Source organism: Pteropus medius, unplaced genomic scaffold, assembly GCF_902729225.1.
Source record: "Pteropus medius unplaced genomic scaffold, Ma_sr-lr_union100, whole genome shotgun sequence".
Taxonomy (NCBI): Eukaryota; Metazoa; Chordata; class Mammalia; order Chiroptera; family Pteropodidae; genus Pteropus; species Pteropus medius.
The window spans coordinates 17649269-17675794 of NW_024355205.1; the positions used below are offsets into that span (position 1 = coordinate 17649269).

General features: G+C 37.5%; 1 protein-coding gene across 2 annotated transcripts in view; it reads right to left on the reverse strand.

The window, feature by feature from the left end:
• The window catches only part of ARHGEF26 (Rho guanine nucleotide exchange factor 26), a 114005-nt gene that overhangs the window by 47909 nt on the left and 39570 nt on the right, over positions 1-26526 (reverse strand). For both annotated transcript variants that reach the window (XM_039857774.1, XM_039857772.1), the window contains exons 7-8: positions 3176-3328; positions 220-349 (exon numbers count right to left, since the gene is read on the reverse strand). In XM_039857774.1, the coding sequence (XP_039713708.1) occupies positions 220-349; positions 3176-3328 (283 nt within the window). The remainder of the gene's footprint in view (positions 1-219; positions 350-3175; positions 3329-26526) is intronic.

Here is a 26526-nt window from a genome sequence, read left to right on the forward strand (position 1 = left end):
CTAAATTCTTCAGAGTGACCACACAAAACCTAAACTAAAGATAATTCCTGAGGATAGACACAAGGGAGGCTTTCCAACCGAAGAACACCTTCTTGCTCAACTGGGAGATTTTATAAAGGGGTTACGTATCAATTTCACTGGAATAAGAACAATTTTCTTAATCAGATTTTGGGCAGTGCAACTACCCAAAGAGGAAGGAGCCACCAGATCATGTCTTACATCCATCAGCAGGGGAAGGCGGGTCACCCTCTGCATGGGGAGAATGAGAAAAGAGATCATGGGTAAGTTCTTACAGTCTTCGTGGGACTCGATTCGTGACAATACTTCCTTAAAAGAAGGATTGGTGGCTCTGAGGAAAAACAAAGAAAGAAGAAACATCAAAATACTTCCTCCTCAAGTTAAGAAGCAAGTAAAGATGTATTACGAAACATTGTGACTAAATTCACATATTATCAATGATTTTTAAATATATAGAACAACATGAACATATAATTACATAGGCAGACGTAGATGGCTTGTCTGCCTTTTATAGTTAAGACAAAATATGAGTTTAAGGTAACAGTATGAACAATAAGATGGAAATGCATGAGCTAGAAATTTATAGAAGTGGAAAGTAAACAAATGAAGAGGCAATGGTATCATAATGATGAACATATCGATTACAAATTAGTATCAAGAATAGAGCTCATATCTAATAATCTAGAAACATTCCATTAAAAAGATAACATGATTTGTTTTAAGCCCCTTCTCTAGGCATGGATAATAATCTAAGAAAGAAATGTCAGTCTAGATTTACTAATTCGGAGCTTCCAAGACAGAAAAACTTCTAACCATATCAGCCAGAGTATTTCTCCCCTCTCAGTGGCATGAGAACAGTAATAATACTGCCACACCTTTTATGGAATTTAGCATCATATACCGACATGACCTTACGTGGAACCACCTATACAATTTTTAAGGAAGGCCAAGGGGGGGATTCCAATAAGAACGGAGCCTCAGAAAGGCCCCCGACTTGCCAAATAATATACCTAGTATTTGGTAAAGGCAAAAGTCAAACCAGAGTCTTCTGATGTTCAGTGGGTGCCCTCATCCTGCATCTCTCACTCTCTCGCCTCACTTCACCCCAAGAGGAGCTGTGAGGAGTTCCACTGTGACTTGCAAGGAGGAGGTGGGGAAGAGATGGTCCTGGATGCTGTAACCCCATGTTGGAGGGGAGCGGGAGGGCAAGAAGCAGGGTTGTGGCAACTGTAATCTTTTTAAAAATATTATAGATCTTGAAAATTAGATGATTTGGTTGAAGTCTGCTAAAAATAAACTAGGAAATACCCAAAATAGAAAATTAAAAGAAATTACACAAAAATGTTTTAATTTCATTTTCTTATTAAAATGAGGAGTTTTAAGTTTTCTTTCCTGTGGATTTTGAAAAGATTTTTTAGGAAATTAAAAAAAAAAAATCAAACTCTAAACCAGTTGTCTCTTTAAATCACTCAGTTAGGTACCAGCCTTCCTCACCCTTACCCCCCAAGGATTAAATATTCCTAGGATGGTCCCCTAGGCTTTGTTTACTTGCTTGTTTTCAAATTCTCTGGTTTCCAAAGCCTAAAGCTCCTAGGGCTGAAAGTCGGAGCCCTAAATGTAAGTTCAAGGTCAACTGCAACAAAGCTCCTGAAAACACAATTACTAATTTCCAGGTAAAAGCTCAAATGACGGCCATTAAGTTAATTTAAATAAAATCTTTGGTTTTTTTTTTTTAAGAGTTACATAATGTACAGCAGTTCCTGTTCACTTTTTAAATCCTGCAAAAAAAAAAAAAAACACCGAACAGAAAACAAAAAAAAAACAATATGAAATTTAGCTCTAATTTAAGGCTTTGTTTCTGAACATGTAACTTGCCTGTTTTCTAACAGTGACAGAGCAAACCTTTATACCAGCAGTTCCCAGGAGGAAAGGGGACTCAGGGAAAGTGAGGGGTATGATCAAGGGACATTCAGCAATGTCTGCAGGCTTTTTTGGTTCTCACAACTGGGGTGAGGGGATGCTACCAGCTTTTAGTGGGCTGAGGCCAGGGATGCTGGTAAACACACTACAACATGCAGGTCAGCCCCACGACAGACAGCTATCGAGCCCAAAATGTCAGCAGTGTTGACAAATCCTGCTTTATATTGAAAACCTCATTTGGGGTTGGCAGCTGTGGGTGTTTCCCACCGTTCCTATATAAAAGCTTCGTGAGAAGGTGGAGGGGGAAGGGGCATAATCAGCCCTTCTCACCAACATCACCAGAGCGCTGACTCTCCAAGCAGCCATAAGGCTAATGGTAGTCATCATCAACTTTGACCTCTCCACAGGATCCCACACCCTGTGGAGAATCTGACCAGAATTCCAAGCTATGGTCACAAATGCTACAACTCACAGGACTGAGAATGAGAATAGTCAGTAAGCCCCCAAACGGAGTTTACAGCAATGCACAATGGCACTGTAAAACAAACAGCTACTTGTGATAAACAAAACCCCCGAAAATAAAACAATATAGGCATTACAACTGTTGACTCTTTTAAGGATAGAGATGGCATATGTGTCACATCCAAACTCTAACCTAAATAGGACAGATGGAAAAAGTGTGGAGGAACATTTAAAGCTCAATTCTTTTTTGCTTCACAATTAAAGTCTAAGTATGATTTTTTTTTTTAATGCTTTCTTTCAGACCTGTCTCAGACTACCCAGAGGGGTAAATCAGCAACTCCTATAAACAACTTAATAGGATCGTCATTTGGATGGAGGAAGATTAGAATATTAGAGAAAACTCTGGATCCTAGGCACTAACTCAACTTACTCAAAAACTCTGGTGGCCTCAGGCAAAACACTTTATGGTCAGTTAAAGGATTAGATAACGGGTGTTTTGAAATGCTGATCATAGCAATTAAAAAAAAAAAAAAGGAAAACCACAACAACAAACTATAATTTCATAATTGCTTTAGAGAGAAAATTCTCCAGAGACAACATTTTTCTACTCAAACACCCTCACCCTAAAAGCAATCCTCTTAAACATTTCTCTCAGGAAAATAGCCCATAAGAAGGCATTTCTAAAGATGAGTTAGGAGCTCAACTAATTTCAATCAATGTGACTTAATTCAAACAAGGTTAGACAATTGAAACTGTAACATTCGGTATAGCTTACAACAATTTTTGTAGTGTTCGTTGTTGATAGACTTCATTTGTGCAGTATTTCACGTACGGGTCAAATGTGGATGCTGTGTGTTTTTCCACAATGTCACTTATGTCATCTATGAAGATATTATTCTGATGTCTTGCTTCCAATTCTGTAAAGAATCTGAAAAAAAAAAAAAACAAAGAAAATCATTTATACTTTCTTCCATATACTTCAATAGACAACAGATTTCCTCACATAACGCTATTTATTATACAGGGTTTGAAAGTATCAACAGTATCAGTGCCAACTCAAAAACATAGGAGGAAAAAAACTGTTTAAAAAAGTCTAAATTAAAATCTATCATATTAACACCTTAAAACTTCAAGTAGGCAGTTTAATACGTTTATAATCCAGTGCTTTCAGGTATATTTTAGAATATACAGATTTCACTATTTTTCAAGAATTCCCTAGATATTGAGGGGGAGTAATTTGATGCTTACATATATTATTGTACTGAAAAGCATATGAACAAAACACCTAAATAAGTTCTTAAAAAACAAGTCTGAAATAAACCTAATTCTATGTGTCCTTTCTTCCAAAAGAAAAATAATGCTACTTTAAATCTAATAATATGCATAACATTTAAGTATCTTCATAAATTATTTAGACTGCAATTTAAGGTAGTGCTTATATGTATGTATATTGTGTCTAATCAGTTAAAATTAAATTTATCATAAACGATGAATAATTTTTTTTAGTACCAAGTATGTGCCAAATATTGCACGGGACATCTCAGGCATCTTATATTTTCTCTGGCAACCCTAGACCGCATCCAGTTTAAACAGAACATTAAACTTGGGTATTTAAAATAGGTTTCCACACAGTGTTGCTGCTCAAAATGTGGCCCACAGACCAGCAGCATTGGTATCATCCAAGAGCTTATGAGAAATGCACAATCTCACTGCCTACCTCCCCCAATCTGAGCCCTCAGTTTATCAAGATCTCCAGATGACTCGAACGAACACTAAAATTTGAGCACTGCCCTAGAGCCCACTTACCGTCCAAGTTTGGAGTGGCAGGAAAATCTACAAGAAATAACTATTCCACAAAGACCAAAGCATTTTCCCTGAAAATGTGATGAAGGTGAGATCAACAATAATTTCCAATGCTGACTCTGGAACAGTATTACAAGGGAAATTTAGTTTTCAATAAGCTCTTTAGCATTAAACACATTTTGCTGGCCAGATTCCATCATACAAAATTCAAGGCTGACAGTGAATCGGATAACACAAATTAATACAAGATAATAGTACATATGGGTTGACGTTTTCTCACATTTATATCTCAGTTATTTTCAAAAAAAGTCCTGGCACTCAGAAATAAAACATGACATTAAGGACATAATCAGGACATTAAGAGGTTTTGTTTTTATGTATTTATACATACATTAAACTCATTTTGGTATAAACTGTATTATTAAGCTTGTCGTTATTATCAATTTTAGCTCTTAAAGTTTCCATAAGAGCTTAAAAGACAAATAAATACATCTGAACTTCATTTATACTCTGAGAAAGCACCTACATTTTAATTTCCTATGAAAAGGACGTAGGGAGAATAATCAATATGAATCCCATCCACAAATAACTGGCCCACTCATCCAAGCCCCTTGTTTAAAACAGCAAGAGGAAAAACAAAGCCGACTTTGCTGGACTATTTGCCTTTCCTTCCAATGGTATCAGGGTTAAAATACACAATTCTTAGGCAGTAAGCCAGAAAACACACCAATATGTTGCAAAATCTAGGCAATGGCTTCATATCACTTTGTCAGGACTGAGTCTATTAATATTCAAATAAAACGTTAAACCCTCTCTTTAGTTTCAGTAATCTCAAAAACAACCAACTCCGAACTCCAAAACAAATGCCATATTTCTTAAAGGATAATTTCTATACAGACCACTCCCTGACTTGAAGTTTGTGATGTATTAGGAAGGTAAGAATGATAAACATAGGTTATATAGAAAGATAATATTCTTGTATGTACCTACAGGTTAGAACATATGTGCATTAGGGTGCTGGTGGTAGTATCTTTTCTTTAATTACATGAGCTAAATATTTTTATTGTGATAAAATACGCATAACAAAATTTGTCAGTTTGACCATTTTTAAGTGTACAATTCAATGCGTTCATTACATTCATAATATTGTGCAACCATCACCATTATCTATTTCCAAAATGTTTCATCACCCTAAACAGAAAAGCTAACCCCATTAAGCAATAATGCCCCATTTTCCTCTTTCCTCAGCCTCTAATAACCTCTAATCTACCTTTGTCTCTGTGAATTTGCCTATTCTAGGTATTTCATATAAGTGGAGCCATCCAATATTTGTACTTTTTGCCTGGCTTATTTCACTTAGTGTCATGTTTTCTAAGTTCAACCATACTGAGGCATGTATCAGAATTTTATTCCTCTTTATGACGGAACAATATTCCTGTGTATGTATATACTATAACCTGTTTATCCATTCATTTGTTGATAGATACTCTTTTAGTTTCTACTTTCGAAGCACTGTGAATAATGCTGAACATTCACATACAAGTATCTTTTTGAGTCTCTGTTTTCAAATCTTTGGGTTAAATATATAGTTAGAGGTGGAATTTCAACCTCATTGACTCTGTGCCAATAATAGTGTATATCAAGAAAAGATAACTAACACAGAAACAGCTGAGTTATATGCCAACAGATTATTTCATTAAGTAAAAGTTGAGTACGAAATAAGCCTTCTCTCCTGACATTCACTTTTGAGTGGCCCATGGGAGGCAAGGACCAATTAACTACAAAATCTGTAATAGAAACAGGCATACAATAAAGAGTCCTGAAGGCAGCCTGACTGACAGCCAGTAAACACAGGTAAGGAAGGGTGTGAGACAGATCTTCAGAGATAAGAATGGCATTACTGGAAGCAGAGGGACACAACACTGTGGGCTGAGGAAGCAGCATGGCCCTAGATACAAATCTCGTTCAAGCAAATGTGGGTAGCTGAGTGAAGCTGAGGTGTGGACCACAGTAGGAACAAGGGTAGAGAATGCAGGCTGAAAAGCAGGTCAGAGCTTGATTGCAAAGTTTGGACTGTGTGCTGAGGTGAATCCACTGGAGGTGTTCAAGCCAATAAATCACCCGGACAGGGAAAATTGGGACAGCAGAGGGATGGATTATAAGTGGGGAGAGACAGACCACAACCAGGCCAGTGAGATGGCTAATCTGGCCAAGTGATGACAAAGCCTGGCAATGGGAAATTAAAAAGAGAGGATAGAGATTTGAGTAAGAATTTGGAGGGAAAGTGAATAGAATGGAGAAACTCATTAGATGAGAAAGTCTAGGAAGATGCTAGGATTTCTAGATAAGGTTTCAACCTAGGCATCAAGGTAGGTCATTAACCATTCACGAAGGCAGGGATTTGGGGTGCGGGGAGGAGAAGAAAGAAGGAAGCACTTTAATTTTGCCTTGGAGATGTCAAATGGACAGCTGAAAATGCACATCTGTGAGAATTCTGAGCCACAGCAATTCTAGGTAGCATGCAGTCAGGACCAGTTCCTTTTTAGCTGGTTTTCATATAAATTGAAAATATTTGTACTTTAATTCCAAGTGTTTTTTAAGAAAACGTTCAAAGAAAAATGAAAAAATAAGAAACCATTCATTAGGTCATTATCATGTAAATCTAAGAAATAAATATCTTAGAGGCAAATATTTTTTATAGTTTCTTGTCTTTAGCTAACTGTCACAATCTGAAGGAATGCAACTGTATAACCAAAAACAACAGTAACTTGGCTTTTCCCAATGAAAAGGAAAATTCATTTATCACAGTAAAAGGCTTGCCAAAGTATAAGATTAAAAACAAAGTACTAATGAAATATCTGTTTGTGCTACTTTAACGTAATATAAACCAAGCCACGCTCATCTTTTATTTTTACATTAGCATAATTAAGACACAATTTAAACATTTCTATTGGTTATTTTGGCAAATTTACATATTTTACTAAGGGAACTGAGCTACAAAAAGACCAAGAAAGTATTAACAAAGAATAAGGTTTTATTCTCAAAACCAAGAATATTGCTGATCCAAATCAAAAATGAAGCAAAAGTAAAAGCATTCTGTTTCCCTGGATGAAACCTGAATGAATTTGTGAAGTCATTTGGCTTATTTGAAGGGCAACTTTTTAATGGAAATATATTTCAGTGCTATAATTTTTTTCTGGGACAATACATTATCTCCTCTTAGCATGACCAAGATGGTCGTGTTTTATAACCATGTTACGCAACCTCTCTCTCTTCTTTTTTTCTACCAAAATTCTAATCTCATCACTAAAGTCCAGATTTTGAGAAACCTGATAAACCAGAAAAGGCTTCCTAAAAACACTGCCTCCTAACCAGAAATCCAACTTAGCCCAGTTTGACTGTTGACTCACCATCGCCAGCATAATCACACCCACATTTCAAATGTGTGCCTCAAACGATTGCCCAGGTGAGTTCCTTGGCTGTGCAGATAATGATCGGACCACCACAAACACCAGGGCGGCCTCCCAGGACGCTGAACTTCAAGATGATAACTACAAGTCCTTGTTTGAAGAGCTTGCTCATGGCCTGTAACCTCTCCTCTAATATTTCCTAGAACTCCAAGAACCATATATTCTTTAGGCTTTTTGTGATTGCTTTATCAAGTGACAGTCTTAAATGTGGCCCTGCATTTTGCGGGAAAAAACAAAATCAGCAGTGAGGTAGCCGTGACTGATACACTCAGTGCATATATTTTTGTTAGTTTCACTTCCTCCCTTCAGTAGTAGGCAGAAAAGACCTATAAATGTGAGGTATAAATAACCCATAACATTACTAACAGCCTTCTTAAAATTTGACTGGTAATGTAACTGGCATGCCGCATATGAGTGTTCCTGATAGCTCTTGAAGACTGTACAGTCAATCCTTCAATCTACAGAGGAGATTAAAACTTATTTAATAGAGATAACAAATCTGTTTTAATTAGTCAACCAACAAAATCTCCTTCCATGTGTCTAATACAGGCTTTAGTAGATGTCAAGGCACAAATGATCAATAGTTATGTCCACTATTTATTGTGCCAGGCCCAGTGTTACCTGTGTGCTTCCCATATACTGCCTCATTTAATTTAATCACAAGTCTACTTGAGATGTCCATTATATTCATTTTACAGATAAGAAAACGAGGGCTAAGAAACCTTACATCAAAACTCGAAACTGAGCCTCAGTTTGAACCCAGAGCCAGAGCCTTTCTGAGTCCAGAACCCGTAAACAAACCATCACACCCACAATCTCTGCTCACAGAGGAGCCTGCTGCTCTTGCCTGTCTGTTACTCCTGTCCAGCCCTCAAACTAAATATTCAGCAAGAAGACAGTAACAGTTGAAGTGAAAAAGAATATATTACTTTCCAGAAGATCAGCTATTGCATCATCTCAGCGTGTAAATCATACAAATCGATAATAATAAAGACTTTCAGAATGGATTTATGCTGCAGCAAGATCACCAGGACAGGAGAATAATCAACTACCCAAGGTGATCCTCCAGGCAAGACAATCAGGAGTGTCGTGGCCAGTGATGTGTTCTGGTCCTGGTCAACACAGTGTGAGCAAATATAGGATTACAGGTCCCCTGTGAAACTCTGGGAGCCATTCATTTTGGTCCTTCCTGTTCCCCTCTGCCCTCCTCTTTGCCTCACTCATCCTTCAAGTTTTGGATTAGATTTCATCTACGAAAGGAAGCTTTCTCTGTTCCTCGCGGGCTGGGTTAAGCTCTTCGATTTAATGTCTTTATAAAGCTCTATACTTATCCTTTGGTATCCCTACTGTGATCATAATTAATTGTATTATAATTTTGTTTACATTTGCCTCTCTCAGCAAGGTCTAGAGGACAGAGGCCAGGCCTGTTTTGTACAACACTATATGCCCAGGTCCTAGCCATAGTGCCTGGAACACAGGAGATAGTTAAATATTTGATGTGAACAAATCAAACTTGCGTTTTAAATTTAAAAATTATAAAAACGAAAACTGTTCAAGAAACTTTGTCCTACCAAGTATGTAACACCCACAGATTGTTCAGTCTCCACCTTGCTTTATCACTGGTCAATCAAGTCAGCATATATTTACTGACCACAAACTGGGTTCCCAGAACTACCCTAGGTGCAGTGACGGCCATCGATGAAGACACAAACTCCCAGCATAAAATTTTACAATCCTGGCAAGTAAGGTCCCTAAAATGACACCCAATCCAGCCCAAGTTTCTTCAATGCCAGCTGTGCTTACTAAAAAACCTGCCAGACCAGCCCTTCCCTACCCAATTTAGGAAGGATTCCAGGTTAGCTAAGAGCCTCAGCACTCAGTGCTTCTAGCTGGGGAAGCACAGAAAGCAGGGCTCTGGTTATAGTCAGTGCTGTCCTATGCCCTCCTCGAAATGGCATCCTCTCAGAGTACTTTTTCTTCATTAATATCCATCTGCCTAAAGCAAACTCAAATCACTGCTGGACTTCTTCCTCACTTGAATGAGCTGTCAATCTAAGAGGCTGTAGTATCTCACCAGAGAGGGTCATATTCACTTATGCTGGAGACATGAAACATACCAGACAGGTTTCACATATCTAAGTTGCTGTTATATAATAAAATATCATCACTAAACAAAGAAATATTCCAGATAAGTGGCAACAAACTATGCGCTGCTGGAAATACTTTCCTAACAGAACACTGATGGAACATTCTGTACTCTACCAAAATGAATTTATATTCTGCTGTGGAGAGTTAGGTCTGGGGCTTGTTTGTCTGGGTGGTTTTTGGTGTCAGGTTAACACTAAAGATCAGCATCAATTTCTTTTAATACACTTGATCAGGGATAGCAAAATCATGGCAAGAACACCACTGCTAACCCACAGCAGGCATCACTAACTGATTGTGGAACTCTGCGCAGAGGTGGAATGTGTACTTCAGGCAGCCATTATCAATCAATCAAAGGTAATGATGAATAAGATGAAGCTCATCTATGAATCCTTCACCAAACTAACACTGATAGGAAATCTATAATGTGACAAAAATATAGCACTGTTCTTTCTCAATGAGTATACCCTACATCCCGATCTGGTAAAGGTCTCGCAAGGTTTTTTTGTTTTGTTTTGTTTTTGTTTTTGTTTTTAGCAGACTATATGTCTTCTTACATTCTATTTTAGCTTTTTCTTCTGAAATTTTATCTCTGGATTGATAATAAGGGGATAAAAGGTGAAATTAAAAGTGGTTCGGAATGTGAGAAAAAAATATTCTAAACAAAAATGATCTGGTAGCCCTCATTTGCATTCTGATAGCTCCTTTTCGATCTTTAAAATCTCTAGGATGGTTGTTGTTAAAAGATCCTCATCATCCTATTAAAACCTTTAAGATCAACCTGGACATGTGATAGAAGAGACTTAGGTGAAAGAAAAAAATCTAAGGGTTTTCTTATCCTTAATATCACAAAACACAGAGCCTGCTTAGGCTTAAACCCAGCTCTTTATAGATACCTTCAGTTCAAGGCACGTGGAAAATCTCAAAAGAGGAAGGTGCAGCTGGGGGCCAGGGAGGGGAGGGGCAAAGAGAGACTACAGAACTAAGCTCCCAAGACTCCTCCGTAAACAGCTAGGGCTCCAACTTCCTTAGTCCTGCTCACTGATAATGTACATGCTAGAAGGAATATAGACAAGACCATACAAAAAATTAAAAAACAATATATTTTTAAAAGTCCTTGAAATCTTAATACCATTAGACTGAGTTTTTACTTAAAAATGAGAATTTAAAGTATTTATCACCTGAATCAGTATCGCAAAAATAAACTGGAGGAAAGGGGGCTTGTTCCCATGGTAACCTTTGCATACTTGATTCTTTTGTTTCAGTGCTACTCACATGTATTCATCCATATTTTAATTTCTCCCAGAAATGAGAATAACATCAATGAATGCCAGAAATCAAGTGCCAGCACTCTTATCGAAATATCCTCAGAAGAGATGAAAGCCTGTGTGTGCACGGGCCTGGGATGCTCTGGGTTATTATGGACAGTTTTACAGTTCTTAATTATTTTTTATTTGAGCGCAACTAGTAATTTATGTCTAATTTACCTCCTACACCCAATTTTGTATATGACCATGAAGGCTGAAACCAAGTATGTGTGGTTCACCACTGGCTCTCCAGGACCTAGCAAAGAATGAGCACTCAATAAATGTGTTCAGTGAATCTATACTAGATACCTATTGCTCCTCCTTTTCCCACAGTTAAAGTGCCACCTTCCAAGAAGAGGAACAGTGATAATATGAAGCAAGTATCTCCCAGGCCTGATTTAATAACAATATTAAATTATCACGGTCCTCATGATGGGGCTGGGCTGGGCTGAGGTGGCACTAAATGGCTCTGCTGGCTGACAAACATCAAAGGTGAGTGAGTGTTCACAGGCAATATGACATAGAAACAACTGAAATGCTCTTCAATAGAGGACTAGATAAAGAAAATGTGGTACATATATTGAATGGAATATTACTCAGCCATAAGAAAAAATACTGCCATTTGCGACAACATGGATGGATCTTGAGATTATCATGCTAATCAAAAGAAGTCAGACAGAAAAAGTTGAGAACTATATGATTTCATTCATACGTGGGATATAAAACTGAAAGTAACAAACAGACAAGACAAACTGAGACTCATAGACACAGAAAAGAGTTTAATGGTTATCAGAGGGAAGTGGGGCACGGGGAGAGGGAGATAAGGGTAAAGGGGTCAAATCCATGGTGAGGAAAGGAAATTTAACTTTGGGTGGTATTATTGAATTGTACACTTGAAATATATATAATTTTATTAACCAATGTCGCCCTGATAAATTTAATAAAAGTAAAGAAATAAATAAACTTTAAAGACATACACATGATAAAAAAAAAAATGTGGGTGTTTATGCTCCTTACATGAAATCCAAAATACAGGACTTATAACCTCAAGAATAGTTTTGCTAATCCATTGTCTGGCAAAAACTCTTTAAAAATTCAAAACATAGAAAAGGTTTATGACTTCTGAGGAACTATTAGATGCTAATTACATAACCAATGCTGTGATTTTGTCACTTGGCAGCATGAAAAGGTATTGCTATGTACAGCTCTCACTCATAGTAACCCCACAGGGAGAAGCAGCTGGGTATGCTGGCTTTCTTTGTCCCTCCCTTGTTTTCCATCTCTCACTTAAACAGCCTCATTGTGCACATGTCATTTACTGTTAAGTTGCCTTTTTGTGGATTCAAGTGGAGTATAAATTATAAATTATAAACAAACCAGGAAAATGTGGATTCTTGGTCGCTGCTTAGAAACAGTGCCGAGAATAAATTTATAGACTATTGGAACAAAGTCAAGTCAAACAAAAAAAATCTTTTCGTACTGAAGCCCCATTTCCTATTGTGAGTTGGTTGTTCTGGAGTAAAATCAGCACAGGGAAGAACATGTTTCTCTTCGGGCACTATTTCCAGATCCTTTTAAGGTAGCCCCAGTGGTATTTCAAGTCAGAATTCAATCCAGAAGAAAGAATGACATTTAAAATAAGCCCTGAATCTTTACATCTTGGTTTTTCTTTATTAAATGTGCCCCCCAAAAGTTATCTTCCTAAAAGAGAGAGAGAGAGAAAAAGCTTTACATGGCTTTCATTAGTGCTATCAAAAAAAGGAACCAGGATACATAATTTTGAAAATTCTAGAGGCCAGTTTCCATAACATTCTAAGAAAAACGATACTTGTCTACATGAAAGAAATAGAATTTCACGTCATCGCTCACATTTTTGAAACCTGGTCTGGTTTACCCAGCAGTTGGCTCCAGTCTACCCTTTTCCTGCAACCCTCTCCTTCGACTCGCATCAGGGATTTTTAAAATACTTTCTTTTTGGATGATTATGAATATTGCTTTTAGCAAAGTACAGAAGAATAGGGCCAATAGGGTAAACAAGTTCTCATCCTGGCTTTAAATGGATTTGGGATCATGATAAATTTGTTTCTTCATTTATTCAAAAAAAAAAAAAAAAGAAAGAAAGAAAGAAAGAAATGAACAACCGAGTGCAGAAAACTGGGTCAACCAGTCCTGCAACACACAGTAACCAGCTCAAGAAAGACAGCACAGTGAGAGAGAAACACGTTGAGAAGAGAAAATGATCCTGCAGGCCAATGGTAGGGACACATGAAGGATGAAAAGAGAGAACAGGTAAGATTATTAAGCCTCTCAATCACCTCCCCGATACCAAAGACTTCCCACAGGCTTCCCACTTTGTCTTTCCAAACCTTCTTGCTTTCTTTCGACTTTAGTGATGTGTGACACGATTATCTAATTGTGAGACATAGTGATCTCACAACTGGATAATAATTATAAATGAATATACTTCCAGATAAAGTCCATTTTGCATTATACCTTCTGTAGCAAGGCTAATCACATATTATGACATCACACCTCTGGAAAATGTGTAAAGGATATTGGCTGTAGGTACAAGCTCTGGAGCCAGATGGCCTTGGTTCAAATTCCAGCCCCCTCTTTTACTAGCCATGAAAACTTAGGCAACTTGCTTGATGTCTCCATGCCCTATTTCCTCATTTGTAAAATGGGAATAATAATGGTATGACCTCATATGGCTCCCATGATAACTGAATGAATTAAAAAATGCTAAGTGCTTAGAACATGGTCTGGCACATAATACATGCTCATTAACATTAATTATCATTTAAAGCACAATAAAATGCTTTTCTCTCTTATATAAATTCATACAATTCACATGCCTTTTAAAGAATGTCAGTAGGCTTTCTTGCTTTTTTCAGTCCACTCTATTCAAGGACAGCAAGCCAAGCTCCTCTATTACCATCAATTAAATCTGGGTGGTCAGGTGAAATATAATCCTGCCATATACCATAGCCCCTCAAAATCACAGGTATACACTTTCTCATCAATTTTTAAAAATTTTAATAGGTACTTATCAATGACAAAATTAGAATAGGATCTAGCTTAGTCCATTTAGGTCCTATGTGTTGGAACCTCCTTAGTGAGTTACAGATGGGAAAGCAATGAACCAGTATAAACTAACAATTTTCTGCCAAGAAGTGATGGAACATTTCTTTACATGTAAACACTGTTCTCAGCCTTGGCCTCCTAATTATTGTGAGGAAGAAGTCATGTCACAATTAAGAGGTTTTAAGCCAGGCAAGGCACACACACACTTGGCAAAAACACAAAGGGCACCACACTTATTTTTAGAGCCTCCTCCCAACCCCCTGTGGTAGGGTAAATAATGGGCCGCAGAGATGTCCACATCTTGTGAATACATTGTCTTACATGATACAATTGACCATGTAGATGTGATTAAGGATCTTGAGGTAGGGGAGTCATCCTGAATTATCCAGGTGAACCCAATGTAATCCCACAGTCCTTACAAGCAGGAGGCAGGAGGATCAGAACCAGAGAGAAGATGTAGGAATGCTAGCAGAAATCAGAGAGGAAAGATGTCACACAGGGATGACATCTTCTTTCAAGATGAAAGAAAGTTTCATTAGACAAGGAGTCCAGGTGACCTCTGGAAGCTGGAACAGGCATGGAAACGAATTATCCTCCAGAGCCTCCCAAAGGAATCAGCCCTGGCAACACCTTGACTTTAGCCCAGTGAAAATGACTTCAGGCTTCTGACCTTCAGAATTCTAAGAGAATATATCTGTGTTTTTATAAACCACTAAATTTGTAATAATTTGTTACAGCAGCAATAGGAAACTAATACATCCCCTTAATCCATTTTAGATTTTGATCTCTCTCTCTCTCTCTATCTCCCATCTCCTGTTCCTTCCCCCAATATCTAATATCTAGTATTTGTATACCAGCCCCTTGATTAGTCATGGGCCTGACTTTAGAGCTTCATCAATTCCAGAGAGCTAGAGATTCCGGACCCAGCTCCCACCCCTACTCATTCAGTAAAAAGTGACTTTTTACTGAACACTTACCCTGTTCCAGGCTCTATTCTAGGCCCACAGAATGCTCAGCACAGAGAAATGCCACCAGAAAGCCACACTTCTGTGGCACTGACAGCCCAGCTCTGGGAGCCGTGAGCCTCCCTGCTCTACTCCCCTGGGCCCTCCTGGAAGACTGCACAGGAAACTGTCAGCACTCCTGTTGAAAATGGAACGAACTTTGCCTTCTAGGTCCACTAAAAGACACTTTAAAAGGCAAGTGACTTTCACATTAGGTGATGCCAGGAAGGAGGAAGGGGATGAGAGAGGTGAGGTGTGGTATGAGCGGAGTTGGCAACTCACTAGGTGTGTCTGAGGGATGTGGTGGTGAACTTAGGGGTCTGTTAATGGTGGACTTTCAAAGGGGTCCAAGATATAAAAAGACGTTTAAAAACCACTGGCTTCGTATAATGAAAACACCTAAAACAAAAAGATACACAAAAACTGGGAAATTAATGTAAGATCAAATAATAAACATAGCCTAGGCCTAGACTGTGGAGATCTCGAGTGCCATGTTAAGCAGTTTCAATTCCTTTCTCAAGTAACAGAGAACCACTGAGGTTTCTTGTATTCTACGAAAGTAACTCTAGAGGTAGCAGCGTAGAGGATGGGATGTAGAGTGGAAGGCTGACCCAAAGTGCAAAGAAGTCAAAGAGGCCAGTGGATTAGGTCTACACACATATTCCACTTAAGAAAAAAGGAGGTTGGCAGTTCCTCAAAATGTTAAACACAGAGTTACCGTACGACCCAGCAATCCCACACCTAGAAATGAAAATATATGCACATAAATGCCTGTACACGTGTTGATAGCAGCATAAATTATAACAGCAAAAAGGAAAAACACCCCAATTTCTATCAATTAATAAATAAATAAAATGTAGTGTATCCACACAATAAAATATTATTCAGCAATGAAAAGAAAGCACTGACACCTTACTTCAATAAACACTTAAAATGTGCTAGGTGAAAGAAGCTAGTCATAAAAGACCTCATATTGTATGATTCGATTAATATGAAATGTCTTAAATACTCAAATCCATAGAAACAGAAAGTAGATGGGTGGTTGCCCAGAGCTGGGGAAGTTTGGGGGGAAATGGGGAGTAAGTACTACAGGATATAGCTTTCTTTCTGAGATAATGAGAATGCTGTAAAATTCATTATAGTGATGTTTGCTCAATCTGAGAATATACTAAAAACCACCAAATACAACTTTAACAGGTTATTTATATGGCATGTGAATTATCCTCTCAATAAAGCTCTTTAATAAAAAGAGCAGCACCTGGGAAATAAATGGAGGCGTAAAAGCTGATATCTACTAATTCTGTCCAAATACAGAACTCTCTCTTTCTCTATTTTCCCATAAAATACATTGTGCATCTGTATCATCTCTTTTCAAGTGACTCTTATGAAACGTCCCAAGATTTAAACAATAAAGAAGAACTGTTCTGGGTGAGGCAAGGTCGAGAGGCCCCGAGTCCAGTTGTCTGGCTTCCCTGACACCCCAATTGGCCGACCCTAACATGCCTTCAGGGAATTCTGGGCCCCATGGAACGCAATCTGAAACCACTGTGCAGATCCCAAGGGCTGAGAGATGTGGGAATGTTAAGCATCTTTGTAGGGTCAGTAAGAGGGAATCTAGCCAAGATCGCCCTAGTCACACTACGGGGTTGGAGACAGTATGTCCACATCACGGCTCAGGCCTTTAACCCAAGTAACAACTGTTACCCACCCTTCTGCTTCCTCATCATACGAGATTCCCGAGCAAGAGTGAGTAACGGTTTCATTTATAGAAAGTTTTGTTTTCACACCCTCCTGTAAGACTTTCGGAGAGCTCCAATGGGTCTGAAAGGAGCAAAATGATCCAAAAAAAATCTTACCTATCATTTGACCACAACCAAGATGCTGGCAGCCTTTAACTTTCTTTAATAATTAATTTAGAATTATAAAATACATTACTTATTCCTTTAGAAAAAATTCTATAGTGTATGTACTTCTTAAATCTACATTTCCTGCTGCCAGTCAGTAATTTACGAGCAGCCACATTTCACCAATGTTTGTGTTCTTTTCTATACATGTACCTCTTCCTTCTCTCATTTCTCTACTAAAACCTTGGCCCCAAAATACACATCTTCTGTAATAATATTTTGCTCTTCATGGTATCCCCTCGATCTCTCCTTTTTACCCCTACTTCAGTTCCCTTCTAAAGAACCTACCAAAACCCCTTCTAAAAACTCTGGCCCCATCATCCCCTTCCTCTGTACCATCAATGGGACCCAGCTGTCCAAACCACATTCCTAACTGCTGGCCTCTAACCACACAAGTCCCTCTAAGAAAAGCCCACAGATGCATACCTCCTCTTGATTTCTTCCTAGCCAGCTCTCTGAGCCACTTTATAAAGCCAGTTACAAGCCTGCGCCTACCTACATACTGCAAAAGGACGACGTCATAGCAGAATCCTCTTTTATTGCTTGCTAAAAATGTGACAATAGATCATCACAACTATGTCATTCGCCAGGATCCACAGTGGCTAGATTGTAAAGATGTGAACATTTTTAACAGTTTGCAGGGAGGTCGTCATTCTCGTCATTCTCTAGCTTTCCTTACTTTCTTTCTTTCTTTTTTTTTTTTAAATTGACATCTTAATAGTTGTGGTGGAAAGTATTGCAAAAAGCTAATCTGAACTTTGGCCAATGCACGTGTATACTTCCATTTGGTCACTTCTCCACAAAAGAGTAGCTCCCAACCATACTCTCCATCCTCACTTTCTGCCACAGAAGCAGAATTGGCTCCCAGGCAGCTGCAGAAATTTGAGAAAACTAAAGAAACTGCCTAGTTGTAGTTTATTCAAAGGAGAGTTGAACCCCTTACAAGGTGACAAACACTAGTCTAAAAAGAATGCAGGAGGCTACACCTGTGGGAAGGAAGGGACATGTTACTGGATAGCTAGACTGCAGGACCCAGGCCCTGGCGAGGCACGTGACTGCTCAGGTTGTCAGCAGCTACTCTAGTTTCTGTACTACATTAGAAACAGAAAATGCCTTGGCACCAGTGCTAACAAGGCCAGCATGAATTTCAACTACAGAATTATTATCTGTTATTAGACCTCATAGTTTAGACCTTGTATAGTGCTTTACAGATTCCGAGTGGTTTTAAACATCTTTCCATTAACAGTAGTATATTTTCCAAGGACTTTCTTTAGAACTCATTATAGCTAGGCAAAATAAATACCCACTGGCTTCTTCTAAAACATAACTAAACAAAATATACAGTCTAAATACTTTCTTTCCTTTTCTTTTCCTTCCTTCCTTCCTTCCTTCCTTCCTTCCTTCCTTCCTTCCTTCGTTCCTTCCTTCCTTCCTTCTTTTTCTTTAATAACTGAAAAGCAGTAATTCAGCTAGAAAAAATGTTACATGAGAAGTAGTTTCTAAAACAAAAAATCAATTGTAAGTTTTATTATTATTATTATTAGTCAGTGATATATAAAAAAACAGAGGTAGTCAGCTTTATAAAAAGGTATGAAGAATTTATCTTTACTACATTATCTCTAGGAATTTTTTAAAAACTGAAGACTTGAAAAATACAATTTTGTTAAGTTTGCTTTTCTTTTACAAATCTTCAGGTTTCTGTATATTAATTCCTTATACTTTTTTGTTTGTATCTTTTTTAAGGTTGAAGATACAAAATTTAAAAAGCAGAGGGAAGTATTTTATTTCCTTGGAAAGTTAATGGACAAGTGAGGTTCTGGATAAAAAGAATTAGTTACCACAACAGTCAAAATGGCCTATGACTTGCAGCTTTCAAACTATAAGCTATACATAAAGGCCATGTCGGACCTGAACAGTTTGATTAAATGTAGTTGCAGGTGTAGGAACAGAGGTCTTAAATCTAACCATTACCTTTTATAAAGACCTTTAAAACAAGATGAAAGAGATGTCACCACTGTTTCTCAGACTTTCAAAACCTGAACTTTACTCTCTACTCTATGATACAGAGCAGTAAATTCGATTTTTTTAAAAAGTAGATGCTAAAAGCATAGATAGGAGATCCTTCACCTGTAAATCACAATTTACCTGCCAAAGGCACTCGATCACTAAAACCTCCAGAGATTCCACATAAAAATTGCTTCCTTCATTGTCTTTTTTCTCTGGGCTTATAAAAGGCATAGTTCTATCATCTATATACATATTCCAATTTTAAGCATATCTCAGTTTTCTGCTGTTGCTTTACCTTCTTGCCAGATAGTACCTGAGAGCCAACTCAAGTTTCTTAACTTTTTAATCAGGGTAAAAAAAAAAAAACAAATGAGTGTAGATAGGTATATATATTTCCCTGTTCTTTTTCTAAAAAGAGCATTACTTTTACTTCTATGTTAATACTATTTTAAAAAGGCCAATATACCCTATCTTTTAGTTGCTTTAATAAAATCTGACAAAGGAGTATTTTATAACTGAGTGTCCATCTAATTTTAACAGGGGGGAAAAACAAAAATGAACATGTTATCGAAAAATTACACAATTATATTATCTTAATGCCCAAATTACATAATATTAGAGAGAAAGGTATTACAAGTCGTTATGCTTCATTTCTCCGAATCCAGGTGAGAGCAGTCACCCTAATATGTTAAAATATATTTGCCCTTCCTGTGTCTTCTAACTTGCTAAATTTGTAGAGAGGGTCCGAGGAACTTCAAGAAAGTGACTTTGTACGTGGACACAAGGCCCACTGAATTTATCAGGCTGATTCAGATCAAACAGGCCAACCAACACAACGAGCACCAGAGCTCTCAAACAGGTGACTGATGGGTTGAAACTGGCCGACACATGTATTTTAAAAATCTGAATTAGCTCTCAAAACTTAAAAATCAAGAGACTGCACACTCACATCCAGATTTCCAACTTTACTTGAAATATCAGAAGATCGCGACCCTGAGCCCACATTCCCACAGCAGCCACAGTGACTGGGCTGCACTCACACCCCCATTTACAGGGACCCCTGCCCCTTGGAACCACCTCATGCCCACCCTGCTTTACTAAGCTTTGTGACCTGGCTGCCAAAGCAGGGATTTAAATTTTCCCCCTGCTAGAGAGGGCTCTGGAGTTAGATTTGGGTCTGAATTCTGGCTTATCACTTAGTATCTGAATATTTACTACTTGGGTACAATTTACTTAACCTCTCTGTTTCTCAAAAAAAGATATAATTCTTCTCCTGCACAGTTTATGGAAAGGACTAAATAACCCAAAACATAACAAGGACTTAACACAGCACATGGCACATGGGACTGAATAAATGGCGGTAGATCTTATTATTATCATCATCAAATGACAAAGCATCCAAGAAATACTTGAGAAGATACTAATTCTCACCCAAGTCAAAAAGGTTTCTGAAATCACTATTTCTATCACCTACAAAGTTATTTAGAAGTAACTTTGTTTGTGTTATTTAGAAGCAAAACGTTGGCTTCCACTTGTTGCAAACCTGCAAGCGCAAATCCCACAAGTGTGGCAAAATAAAAACAAACCTCTGCAAACTCTGGTTTTCACTCAATTCATATATATATGAATATATATATAGTTCATCAGAAATAGTTTTATACATGAATCAATCTGTTCCTTATCCCTGAAAAGTTTCTCAGGTTAATATAAAAAAGAAAAAATACAATTAACCTGCGAAATTTTATTTAAACTGCGAGAAAGAATTAATTGCTGCAATTAGCACCTAGTTTTAACAAATGTATGGTTATAAAATATGTTTTTTTCATTTTATAACTTGACATTTGCAAATTACGGAGTTTGAAAATTGCAATAACTGATATCTCTGTAAGAACCGTAATTAATCGGGAACTTTTACAGTTCAATTATAGAAAGAATAAAGGAACAAAAATTATAACCAGCCATCTCTTCGTAATCTTAATGCAATCTTGGTGAATTGAAATCAGTAGAAAAGTCTTGTCAACTTATATTCATAATCTGAGCCAGAAGAAACTAGATGTGAAACTAAGTCCAATTACTTATAACATGCTGGCAAAAGTCCAAGGCAGTACCATAATGAATTTTTAGAGGGGTTCAGGGAAGAGGGGGAAAAATCCATGGAAATCTTACTAATAAATTCTCTTGGAATGGCATATTTAGGGTTATAGAAAGGTATTAACAGCACCTGGCTGAACACATCATATTCTGATGATAAGTACACTATGTAGTAAAGCCTTAACAACTTCTCAGATATTGATTTTGGCTACTGCATATGTGAAAATTGGTATAAACAAAGGCTAAAGTGTGATTCTTATAAGGATTTTACCTCAAAGTCAATGGTTGTAAAACACAGCCGATCCCTTACACAACAGCAGTGTAAAGTTATAAAAACAGGTACCTTATTTATGCAACAGATGTTTTTATAAAGCCAATATTTTTGTTAATTAAATCACTACCAATGACCAAAAAACTCTTGGATGGTTCATCTTGTTTTAAAAAAAAAAAAAAAAAAAAAAAAAAGGCAATATTAGGATGGAAACGCTCCCTATTAGAATGTATCTGCTCTAGCCAACCTGTCTTTAAACACAATCTGTACTTCCTGCATTCAGAAAACAAATGAAACCGGGAAGAAACATCTATGTCCAACGGTCGCAGTGAAAGTTCAACATCAGAACCATTGCCAATTTAGAATGAAGCACTCTACCCCTCCTTTCTGTTTGGAACTGATGCCAGTTACTCTGCTAATCCTCTAAAGGCACAAAAGCCAAGCTGAGACAGGGATTCTGAAGGCGTGTCATTCATCCACTGATCCCACAGCAAAGTGACCCTCGTGCAACTGCTTCTCATGCAGATCTGTGTATCCCATTGCCACCGTACAAAATATGGATTCTCAAAAGCATTCCACAAGAGATTAAAGTTGTTCTTAAGTTATGTTAATTTTTTTTCTCCTTTATAAATGTAGAAAGAAAGAAGTTAGATGGTACTTGGCTTCTAGAGCACACCATTCTCCTCGGTTTCCTCTACCCCTACACGCTGCTCCTTCTGAGACTCTTTCGCTGGCCCCTCTCCCATCCTCCCAAGCTTCTACTGTTGGAAGGTCCCGGGGCTTGGTGCTTGGCACTCTCTTTCTCTATCTCCAGTCTTTCGCCAGTAACTTCATTCAGCACAATCGCTTGAAATTCCATCTACATGTCAACAACTTCCAAATATGTCTTCACCCTTCAAGCTGCCCAGATCCAGACTTACATACCTAATTGCCTGTTCAACAGTGCCTCTAGATGTCTCATAGTCATCTCAAAAGGTACAGAACATGTGGGACAAATAACCACTGAAGAACTCAACACTACTGTTAAACATAAAACCATGGAGGCAGTAAAGAGATCAATGGTTGCCAGGACCTTGAGGAGTGGGAGGGATGAACAGATATAACACAGAGGATTTTTAGGGCAGCAAAACTATTCTGTATGTTACTATAATGGTGGATACATGTCATTCCACATTTGTCAAAAGCCATAGCTGTATAAAACCAACGGTGAACCCTAATGTAAACAAGGATTTTGGGTGATAGTAACGTGTCAATATAGGTTCATCGACTGTTAACAAATGTACTACTCTGTTGTGAGATGTTAATAGTGAGAGGCTGTACATGTGGAAGGTCATGGAGTATATGGGAAATCTCTGTATTTTCCACTCAATTTTGCTGTAATCTAAAACTGTTCTAAAAAGCAAAGTATGTTTTTTAAAAAATCTCACCAACAAATTAGCAAAGTGAAGAGAAACATGTAAAAGCATTATCATTTAATTCCATTGCTCTGTATCAGTGTGTATTAACAGCATCCCAGCTAGAAAGGTATGTAACGCTTTTCCTAAAGGTCTCCAGGAGAAGGTCCTTGTCATCTTTCCGTAGCAGTGACGTCAGCCACCAGTTTATACTTGCTTATGTCAAATGGAGTCCATAGGCACCCTGAGGTTACAATTTAAGGTGAGTTTCATGGGAACTTTCTTGACAAAACCCTGATCTCTTAGACTCTTTGACCAGTAGTTTTTCCCGGTTATTGGAGAAAGAATTGACCAGTGGGAAAGATATAAGCTCTGTTCTAATGCCCAGAACTAGACTCCATACTATTCTTTTTCATAGAGTAGGAAACAAAATGAGTAAAAGTCACATAGCTTCATGATACATCTGAATACTCAACCTGTTCCTCTTCATTTCCTGTTCTCTGAGAAACCCCCCAAAACTAGGAGGAGGGAGTTTTCGATTTAGTTCTTGAAGAGGAAAAATAAATTAATCACCCCAACTTATATTTACAGAAGTAGCCACTGATTAGATATTAACTGATAGTAACTAAGAATCACCCTCACAGCTGGATGGCATCACTACATAATGGATCCTCCAAATTGGAATACCTTTGGAGAGTGAAAATGGACAATTAATAATTATTACCCTAAGCTGAAATTATTCTGGACAAACAAGGATGTGTAATTACTGTAATAATATAAAGATCACCAACTGTATACCAGGAACTATTCTAACTGCTTTTTGTATATTGACTAATTTAATTTCCACAACAACCAAAGAAGTAGATACTATTATCATCTCCATTTTGCACACATCAATATTGAAGCACAAAGATATCAGGAAACTTGCTCAAGGTCACACTGGACAAGAGGTAGAGCAGGGACTGGAACCCAGGCAGATAGGTGACACTCTTAATCGCCATGTTATATTGTCAGTAACACGACTCTTAGCAACATACTAAAAGTTTCCATTTTTATAATGTTTTAGAGCAAACAATTAAAACTTAATTGTAGTTTTTCACAGTCCTGAGTTATTCCATTACAGGGAAATTTTTTTCTCTTGCATTCAATCAAAATTATTCCTGTTGTACTTAGGGTAGAATAATAAGAAATAAACCCAACTCCAGTTAGCAAAGAGCTGGCTACTTAAGTTTCTGCCTTTATTGTCAATTCTCATTATTTGTGGTAGTAATGTTCTATAAAGTTACTGTGAATACTGAATTACTGGAATCTGAACCATTGCTCATAGTGGAAATACAGGGTTAGGCTCCTACATACAGGCTTCTGATCACAGCTTTTTCATCAAGTGATCAATACATAGCCTTGTTTTATGTGTGTTTCTGTTTAAAGACACTTTATTTAATATTATGGTTGAATCCTTAGCATAGCCAACAGTACTATATCCCATACCTGATTGAAGCTTAGCTAACACACAAATTTTCTCCATAAGGCACATGACAGCCTTCTTGCACTCAGGAACTCTAGACAGCACTTCAGCACTATGTTTGGAAGCCACTTTAAACAGCAAAATCAGCACCAAAAATAATACAAAAATGCAAAAAAAAAAAAAAAATTGGCATTAAATAGACTGCAGGTCTGAATAGCTGCAAAAGCACTGTAAATACTGATTTAGGGGTTACAATGATATATTTAGTGGTAGGCAAATTCACAAATATGGAATCTACGAATAGTGAGTATCAACTGTCCATGTCACTCACAGAGGTGTTCAAGCTCCTGCAACAGAAAGAGCAGACACATCAACACTGACGGGTGAATCTGAGTGCAAGTCTCCACTCAGACACCCACTGGTTGGGAGGCTCGAACTTAGTTTACCTCCCTTGGAGCATTCCTTCTATTATCTCCAGAGTAATAATGCCCAAACCTTCTCTTCTTCAAGTCGAATAATAGCAACTGTAGTAACTTTTCATCTTGAGTTTTATTTTCCATTTCTAATAATTTTTTACTATATAGTCTTTATAGATCTAAGTTCCCATAGTACTATTATGCTACAGAGTCAGGCTAAATATAGCAACCTAGACTTCTCAGGAGCTTCAATTTACACTTTAATGAGAGAAAAAAGATGCAGAATAGTGTATATAGTCAACATGCTACTTTTTAAGAAAGGGGAGACAATAAGAAACCATTTGTGTTTGGCTGCAGTTGCATAACGACATTCTGGCAGGAGAAACAACACATCTAATACATTAACAGAAGGCGAGGGGCAACAGTGCCAATGTGAAATGAGGGTGAGCAAGGCATCTCGGTATGTAAGTACATACCATCTGATAGTGTTTGCAATTTTAAGCCTTGTAAATATATAACTTACCAAAAACACAATGAAATATACTTCCCTATAAAATAATGAGCCGAGGTCAGAAGTCCTGGGTTCTAGCCTTTGCTCTGATTCTAATTAGCTGTGAGGCTTGCGGATTCTGTATGATCCAGAATGGGATAGATGGCCTCTAAGCTCCCTCTCAATCTCCAAATTCCATAGAAATAGTTTATTAAACACAAAAGGAAAGGAGCAAACGGAGCTCAGTTGTACCACAGTGTTTACTGTGAGAAATAAATTAACAGCAAGTGAGCTATACCTTAGTCAAACTAATGATTTAACATGACCGATATATTTTTATATATATATATAACATCTACTTATTATTTCAAATAAGTTCCCTGGAAGTATGAAAAATAAAACTATAACCATGAGTTACAGAAATTTTAACAAAACTAAATGTTACCTAAGAGCCTGATATAAAAAAAAACTTTCTAGTGAACCTGAAGCATACGTCAGATGACTTTTCCTTAAGTTAGATAAACTGACAGTATCCAAATCCTCAGATTTATAAATCATTCAGAAACAAGGAAATCAAAGAATTATGTATTCAAACTAGAAGTATGTTTAGTGTTTTGAACTGTGACATAATCCAGGCTCCGATATTCTTTAAATAAACTCTTCATATTGCAGTTAAATAATCGTTTAAGTACACTGCAGAAATGCTGGTTTATTATGATCCATTCCATATATCCCAGTTACCCATTTAATGAAGTTACTTGCAAATATAAAATAACAAACTATGAATAGTACAATATTTCTGCATATAGTTAGAGATGAGACTGAATTATATTTGAATTGAAACATCTATTAAAGACCATTAATCTTATGAGATTAATCTGAAGAGAACATCTAAGGAAAGAAGAGTAATCAAGGGCTAAGGAAGGTCACTTCCCCAGTTCCCCGGGCCACATGGAGGTCCTACTTCAGGGAGTGCTCTGTTCTTCAGTCACTTGGTTCCACGTGCATTTACCTTGGATCTTGCCTATCATGTTCACTGTTGATATTTCCAATGCCTAGCACATTGCCTGGTTATATAGTAGCTGCTCTATAAATTACACCTAAAAAAACTCACCTCCAAATAATTTATCAAAGAATAAGATGTACTGCTCAATAAAAATTTCATATTCAGAGCAAGGTCTATTTTCATAAGAAAATAATTTCATAACTCAAGTGAAACCATTTATTTAAAGTTGCTAAACAGAAGAAACTAGATAGAGAAAGCCCTGGCTTATT